The 9022-nt window shown below is 37.3% G+C and overlaps 1 protein-coding gene across 1 annotated transcript; it reads right to left on the bottom strand.

The window, feature by feature from the left end:
* Positions 1 to 3312: 3312 nt before the first annotated feature.
* On the bottom strand, positions 3313 to 8822 carry LOC130909996 (clarin-3). Its single transcript, XM_057826993.1, has 3 exons — positions 8591 to 8822; positions 8335 to 8520; positions 3313 to 3587 (listed from the first exon to the last, which is right to left on the bottom strand). The coding sequence occupies exons 1-3, from the start codon at positions 8820 to 8822 to the stop codon at positions 3313 to 3315; spliced, it is 693 nt and encodes a 230-aa protein (XP_057682976.1).
* Positions 8823 to 9022: the final 200 nt, after the last annotated feature.

Genomic DNA, 9022 nt, shown 5'->3' with positions numbered 1-9022 from the left:
GCTACTCTCAAGTTTAACCAGTTTGCATGATTTTATTGCAATGTTTTTTCCTTATTCAGATTTGTTTCAAGACTACAGTTACAGTTAGACTTCACTTTGATGGTTAATGCAGTTATTGCAATTTTGTTGTTTTATCACAATAGAGATAGCCATTCATTCACGAATGTGATTGCACTTTAGTTTACATATTTAAATGTTCAGATATTAAGATTTGAAGGAGGCAAAATAACATGCCTTCTCTCTCAAATATATTGTTATGATCATTTGTTTCAGATGTACTGTAAATATTTTCTCTATAAAACATAATTTGGTGTTCAAAAAGTCTTTTTTCAAACTTGAGTCTTGAAAAAGAGGGGGTCGTCTTATCAGGGCCGTCTTATATTCGGGCCAATACGGTATATTATAATTTATTATATTATTATTTTTATTTTATTTACTTTTGTTCCGTGAAGAATCCAGAAAGGGTTGATTGTGGCTTTCTGAAAACCAATAAATTTTTTAATTTAGGCACTCCTAAATCTTATATTTAGGCCAATACGGTAAATGCGTAAATCCCTGAATTCTTCATAGATATGGACGTAAGACCGTCTCGATTCTTGGTTAAAAGGAAAAAAAAAAAAAAGTGCAGTTAGCATTTATTTTACGTAAATATGTCGAAGTAAGATGCTAGTCTGTTAGTCAATGTGGTGGCCCCCTTATGTAAACAGAGCTGTTCCGGTGAAAATTCTTGTGAATAAATGATTAAATCCCTGAATTCTTTATAGATATGGACATAAAACAGTCTCGATTCTTGGTTTAAAGCACAAAAAAACAAAAAAAAAAGGTGCAGTTAAGCATTTATTTTAGGTAAATATGTCGAAGTACGATGCTAGTCTGTCAGTCAATGTGGCGGTTGCCATATGTAAACAGAGCTTTTCCGGTGAAAATTTTTTGTGAAAAAAATCCCTGAATTCTTTATAGATATGGACGTAAAACAGTCTTGATTCTTGGTTAAAAGCCAAAAAAATGTGCAGTTAGCATTTATTTTACGTAAATATGTCAAAGAATGATGCTAATCTGTTTGACAATGTGGCGGCAGCATTACAACAAAGAGCTTTTTACGTTGAAAATTCTTGTGAAAAAACAGAAAATATAATAATTACCTTGAATCCTCGAACAAATCACTCCTGAGACAGTCCTTCCTGTTTGTATGCGGTACAGCTTTCGTACTTTTTCAACCTAAAACCGGCGTTGAATCGCTGCATGTGTCGCTGCAACCGACTGCGAATAACTGAAGCGGATTGTGGAGCGCCGCCCTTCTTGAAGGCGTGGCGCAGTGAAGGTTGAATCTGATTGGTCAATATTATTATGAAGTCTATGATATAGAAGAAATTAAACAATTTTTAAAAAATGACAAAATATATAAAAAAGAACAGCTTGTTCATTTGTTAAAATTTAGAGCGCTTCGTTGTTAAAACAATAATAATAATAATATTAGAATAAATCAAATACTTGAATAAATTTTAAAAAATTAAATTTTAAGCATCAAAATACAGACAAAACAAGAAAAAAATGAACAAATAAAAAAGATATTTAAAAATATATGAATACATTGAAATTTAAAAAAAAAAAAAAAAAAAGAACCACCATGAAGCTTTTCACAAATTGGCTGCAAAGCTTCATTGCTTCAAGAAGATTCATTTGACCATCACTGCTCCCTTTGGGGAGACAGTCAACCTCTGCTGCCATCTACTGTCAATGCATGCATTGCAGTGCTACAGATGTAAATAACAATCAAAACTCATATTCTGTGCTAATTCTTTCTTCAGTTACTGTTCCAGTTGTTTCATTAATTGCTTGTCATGGTATTTGGTAACACTTTATTTGACAGTGGCGCCATAAAACTATTATAAGACCATCATAATTATGACATGACTCTGCCAAGAGCATGAATGAATGCTTATGACAAATGTCATTATGTGTCATCCGGCACATTATCTCACTTTTGAATAGATGTAAAAGATCCGAGCTGGACAGAAATGGAATCAGTGACATAATTTGCCGGATGACACTTAATGACATTTGTCATAAGCGTTCATTAATGCACATTATAGTGTCATGCCATAATTATTACGGTCTTATGGCAGTGTTATGACGCCGCTGTCATATAAAGTGTTGTTTATCAACCCAAATAAATCAACAAATAAGCCACAGTGGACTGACTATAAACCGCAAGATTCAAAATTATTTAAAAGAGGGAAAAAAGTAGCGTCTTATAGTCCGCAAATTACGGTACATGATATACTGTATATCGTAAAAGTTAAGAAAAAATATATCAATAAATTAAAATATATTTTTTTAATAAATACAAATTCTAAAACTTAATAAAAAAAAATATACATAATTTATGTAAAAAAAGTTAAAATATAAATCAATACATTAAAATTTTAAATGAAAAAAAATTTAAAAGAAAAAAAAATTAAAAATTGAAAAATTGAAAAATTTAGAAAGTTGATAGAAAATTAAACAATTAAAAAAATATATTAAATAAAAAAACAAGTAATACAATTATATTATAAAAATGATAGAATATTTTTATTATTTATAATTTTAACACAAAAAATATCAATAGAATCAATAGGAAAAAAATTAAAAAGACTGTGTCATTTTCAGCCATATTATTAATTCCTGAACCTGCTTCTCCCTGCTTCATTTTGCTTCATCTTCAATCATTTTTCTTTCTTCTGCCCACTTATACAAAAAAACACACCATCCCAAAGATGACTAATTGCCTCGTCGGCAGATCAAACAGGGGCCCTCTTCCCGTTTCCTCTCGCCCGAGTGCACATCCTCCGAAACATAATCCATATTGGGCGAAAAAAAGCAAATTGCGAGGTCTCTCGCGCAGCTGCCTTGAAGTGCGAGAGGCTCTTTGAAGACGGTTAGCCGGCGTTGCGAGAGGAGCTCAAATAGGGACGTGTCCCAACATGGTCGGCGCGACTCGGGTGAGTGATGGAGATACAGGACACCTTGAACCCTGATGCTGCATCAACGCTAGCATGTCGGGTAAAATGAGAAAAAGCTTTAAATATCTTATTATTTTATTTTATTTTAATGATGATTCTGATCAATTCTCATTAAAAACGTTCATCTATTTACAGTTTATACATCCATCCACCAATCATTGACTCATCGGCTGCCATTGACGTCAATAGACGTCCGATCTGTTTTGACTGGCAGCGAATGGTCAAAACAGATCGGACGTCTGTTGCCGTCAATGGCAGTGAACGAGTTGAAATAAGTTAATTGACGTTCCCTAGGTTAATGTGGGTTTTAGTACATCATGATCTCCTTGGGGGCGTCTTCTGTGGGCCGCTGCTGTTCGCGCCGATGCGTGTATGCGGCGTGGTCGTACATGTAGATGAGTCCGATGGCGAGAAGCGACAACACCGCGTATGGAATCAGCAGGTAGTAACCCAGCTGCATCTGGAAGGACTCAATCCTCAGATCCACAGAGATCTCCGCGAAGCTCCTTACCAGGTCCTCGGCCACCGTGGTCAAGGTGATGTTGCTCACGAATATGATGAGCACCAATACGGACAAACACGCTAGAGATGAGTCAAAAACAAAAAGGGGAATTTTCACATTTCAATCAGTAATTGCTAATGGAGACCAGTGTTGTTTTCGTCAACAATGACTACAACGAAAATAATTCGTCAACAAACTTTTTTCATGACGACGACGAGATGATAACAAACTAAAAATGTGTCTGGGAGACTAAAACATAACGAGCCGAATGCCAGTTTTCGTCTGACAAGAACGAGACAAAAATGCGAAATAGTTTCCATCATATGATCACAATGTGTGACAATTCATAGACTTCATAATGTATTGACATGACACAGTCCCCATTCACTGTGTCACACCTTCCCGAAGGGGGCCGTCCAACACTCTGCTTCATTCATTAGCAGTCGGTCACATGCAGCGGTCTAATGCCGCATTTAGGTTGAAAAAGTACAAAAGTTGTACTGCATACTAACAGAAAGGATTGTCTCAGGAGTGATTTGTTTGAGGATTTAAGGTAATTATTATATTTTTCTTACCATGCATTTTGAAATGTGAAAAAAATCAATGGGGGAAATTAACTAGTACAGCATTGGCATTAAATATATTATAAATTATATTCACTTAAAATAAATGCTACCTGCACGTTTTTTTTTTTTTTTTTTTTTTTTTTTTTTTGCTTTTAACCAAGAATCGAGACTCTTTTATGTCCATATCTATAAAAAAATCAGGGATTAAAGCATTTATTCACAAGAATTTTCAACGGAAAAAGCTCTTTGTTTACATATGGCGGCCACTAATTTCCTTACTTACTTGCCTCATAGTTTGCAATATTTACGTATAACAAATGCTACCTGCACGCTTTTTTTTTTTTTTTTTAACTTTTGACCAAGAATGGAGACTGTTTTACGTCCATATCTATAAAGAATTCAGGGATTTAAGCATTTATTCAAAATAATTTTCAACGGAAAAAGCGCTTTGTTTACATATGGCGGCCACTAATTTCCTTACTGACTAGCCTCATACTTCGCAATATTTACGTAAAATAAATGCTACCTGCACATTTTTTTTGCTTTTAACCAAGAATCGAGACTGTTTTACGTCCATATCTATGAAGAATTCAGGGATTTAAGCATTTATTCACAACAATTTTCAATAGAAAAAGCTCATTGTCTGTGTTTCCACTCAGTCAGCTTTGACCGAGATAGGCCCTCTATGAATCGGCCCCGCGCCACGTGTCCCGTCAATACATTATGAAGTCTATGGACAATTTTATGAATAGCCTGCATCGTAGCAGTGTCTGGTTGTGCTGCTCATGTGACGTGCTGCGCCTCCCTCACTCACCAATGCAGTGTCCTCAGTCACACACGGTAAGATTTGTTTTCCTATCTTGGCCAGAGAGAATATGCAATTTTGCTTTAGCCTTTAAAGATCTGTGCTGAGTGATCATCACACACTTGATGTAACTCGTAGCGTTAGCATAGCATTCGTGTTCACGTTAGCATTAGTCTAATGCTAACGCGATTAGCATTAGCATTAGTCTAATGCTAACTGCTAGCGTCCTCTTAAGCTCTATGACTTTTATTACAAACAGTTCGGGGCGTTTAAGTGGGTTTAATTAATTGAAAATAATGTACTGTTTTTCTGCTTAGTGCAGTACTTCTCAAATAGTGGGGCGCTCCCCCCCCAGGGGGACGCAGAGCGATGCCAAGGGGGGCGCATGTGACCTCGGGGAACATGCTTTTTTTTTTTTTTCTTTTGCCGTACTGTAATAATGTGTACTTGCACATCCACTCAGTGGGTGGCAGTGGCGCTCTCATTTTCAGAGTGCGCGCAGTATTTTTGAACTAAGCAAGAGCACTCAGCACACAGAAAAGAGATATGAAGAGCTGTGTGCCGCCGTTTTCGAAAGCCGTTTTCCAGCCGGACTCACTCTCGCAGTGACCCACTGTCTTCTCCGGTTCTCATGTCTCCGCCCGAGAAGTGCCATTTTCGGCTTGGGATCGTCACGACGACTGCCCTCACCTACGGTTCTACCACGGCCGCCGAGAATGCGCTTTTTTCATGCCGTTTGCCTTTTAGCTTTGACTTTTAATACAGTGGGCGATGAGGAAAGACCACTGTTTATTGTGTCTGAAAATAATTATAGCGGACAGCCGGAAGCCAAATCAATTAAGATGACACTTAAAGACATTAGACCCCAATCTCATTGATAAGCCGCTTGATTGTTTTTCAGCGAAAACGTGCCGAATATTGCCAACAATCGTACTGCTTTGTCAGTGTTATACCAGTAAACCAGTAAGCATTGTTAGCATGCTCAATGCAAAATAACCCAACACCATTGCAAAGGAGGTGATACTGTGAGCAGCAAAAATAAAAACTGTCCTTCTGTCCAAAGACACTTTTTTTTCTTTTATTCATTTTTTTTTTAGGTCAAATTTTGTGGCATATTGTCCTCATGAGTGAATGTTTCTAATCAATTTGAATTTATTATTTACCGATTTTATTACATTTTATTTTTCTTTATCAAATGGTCAAAAATGTACCTTGAGCGTATTTTTACAGTTTGGATGTGACTTTTTTTTTTTAATTCAGGCAAATTGATGCGTGTTAAGTCTTTTCTGTTCCAAACAAAACAATGTCAATAAAGTTATACTTTATTATAAGTTGATCTGTGTTACTTTTTTTCTTTAATAGAAAAAAAGGACACAATGTTAGGCAGATGCGTACTTATAATCGTAATTTTATAGACAAATGATACTATTTACAGTGGCAGCAGAAAGTTTGGGGGGGGGCGCGAAACATTTACGTCTTCCTTTGGGGGGGCGTAACAGAAAATAATTGAGAAGCACTGGCTTAGTGTGTATTATCAAGTGATAGATTTGAAGATGCTTGTCGATGCTACAATATGTCATCGTCTGTCAATGCTCATTCAAAATAGTTGGAAACCTTCGTTTATTTCCTTCATTTACCACATTTTTTAATTCCACAGACAAAAATAATTTGAGTAACTGTCGATTAAAACTAGACGAAATTAGTCTTGAGTTTGAGTTGAGTCCACAAAGACAAGACGAAGACAAACACATTTTGAGATGACTAAAATATGACTTGAGACTAATAAGTGTTATCATCCAAAAGACCAAGGGCTGAATTACGTATGTTTCTGTGTTACGTTGACGGCGGAGCAACTGCGTACACCCTACGTCAGGGGTCCCCAAACTACGGCCTGCGGGCCGGATACGGCCCGCCTCCACATTTGGTCCGGCCCCCTGAACAATTTTTTTTTTTTTTTTCAATAGTGTTATTTATTTCCTGGCTTTTTTTCTGTGAAGAACCCAGAGAGGGTTATTTTGTTATTATCGATTTCATTAATAGTGTTATTATTATATTATATTATATTATATTATATTATATTATATTATATTATATTATATTATATTACATTAAGGGCTGTCAAAAGATTAAAAATTTTAATCGCGTTAATCACAGCTTAAAAATTAATTAATCGTAATTATTCGCAATTCAAACCATCTATAAAATATGCCATATTCTTCTGTAAATTATTTTTGGAATGGAAAGATAAGACACAAGACGGATATATACATTCAACATACTGTACATAAGTAGTGTATTTGTTTATTATAACAATAAATCAACAAGATGGCATTAACATTATTAACATTCTGTTAAAGCGATCCATGGATAGAATGACTTGTAGTTCTTAAAAGATAAATGTTAGTACAAGTTATAGAAATTTTATATTAAAATCCCTCTTAATGTTTTCGTTTTGATAAAATTTGTAAAATTTTCAAACAGAAATTTTAACTAGTAGCTCGCCATTGTTGATGTCAATAATTACTCCATGCTCATGGTGCTGAAACCCATATTACAGTCGCACCCAAGCGCCAGCAGAGGGCGCCAAAACACCAAAAAACACAAGTAACAAATAGACATGACACTGTGCTGTCATTTTAATCTGTTTGAGCGGGGCATGTGCGTTAAATACGTCAAATATTTTAACGTGAAAAAAAATTAACGCGATAATTTTGACAGTCCTAATTATTATTATTTTTTTTTAATTTTATTTACTTTTGTTCCGTGAAGAATCCAGAAAGGGTTATTTGATTGTGGCTTTCTGAAAAACAATACATTTTTACATTTAGGCACTCCTGCAATCGTCACACTTTTTCTGTTACAAACTGACCCGGCCTCTCATCGGCGAAGGGAAAAGTTATGTGGCCCTCACAGGAAAAAGTTTGGGGACCCCTGCCCTACGTCGTCATTCAGCATTCGAAGTTCTGCGTCAAGGGAATGCGTTGCTCTGTAATTCCCCGCAAAGCCACTAGAGGGGTGTAGCTTTGTCTTTGTATGGTTTTGGGTACCCTTGTTGCATTCCTTTAGTTTTCCTCCGGTCATAGATATCAATGGCAACAGATATGGAACGCGTGTATTTGGAGCTTCAACTAATTAATATTGAACAACAAATGTTGTTAATACAAATGTTGAGGCGTAGGCGACACAGAAGACGTTGGTGGAGGTGTTTGAATGTTTGAAAATGGCGGTGTTGTTGTGCAGGACCGGAAAGAACTTTAAGAGCGGACCAATCACAATCCTTAGACGTTGACATGCCGCGTAGTCCGGATTTTTTGGAGGCGCACATCAGGCTTGGCGTATCGGATCTGCGTTAACGGCGTAGGTCTGCCGTCACCGCAACGCAGAAGCATAAATCAGCCTTAAGACTAAGATGAAAATTAAAAAGGACTGCCAAAAACAACACTGATGGAGACTCACCACCGATGGCGCTAGTGACGTAGATGCCAATGGGTCCCATGTAGGTCTCATAGGGGTTACTAACGCTGTTGTAAAGCGAGATGAGTATGCTGAAAGCCGAGCAGAGGAGACACAACACCAGCAGGCACACTGATACTCCGTGCAACACTACTGGGATGCCTTTGGTCTCCGCCAATTTGGGGAACACTGCCAGCACAAACAAGTTTTTAGCGTGTCCCTTCGGTCTAAAAATGATCTCGGAAAGAAATATAAAGACCTTGGAAGTTGACGGGCGGGCCGAAAAGAGGACAAAAGGTTCGTTCCAGCCTGCCGTTGAAGAGCTCCAAAGTGACGGCGGCCGAACCGTTGAAATGGCCGCTCTCGCCTCGGTCGCAGGCCATGGTTTTGGTGGCCCATGACGTTGACATGGCAAAGCCCAAGATGCCCACTGATATGCAGGTGACCAGCGCGCTGGACAGGAAGTAAAGGGTTTTGCTGGTGGACGGCATGCCGGCGTCGCTCAGGACTCAAAATGAAGAATTTCCCGTGCACGCCTGTTATCATTCAGGGTGGAGTGAAACATCGGCAATAAACTGACGTTACAACTGACCTTTGATTATCCAGTGAAATGCAAATATGGTTACTTTGGCAACAAATGTCTTGTTCGGATCTGGACAGTTCTGTGTCTATAGACGGTAAACACATTTCT

Source organism: Corythoichthys intestinalis, chromosome 21, assembly GCF_030265065.1.
Source record: "Corythoichthys intestinalis isolate RoL2023-P3 chromosome 21, ASM3026506v1, whole genome shotgun sequence".
Lineage (NCBI taxonomy): Eukaryota > Metazoa > Chordata > Actinopteri > Syngnathiformes > Syngnathidae > Corythoichthys > Corythoichthys intestinalis.
This window is presented reverse-complemented; position numbering and strand designations above follow the sequence as displayed.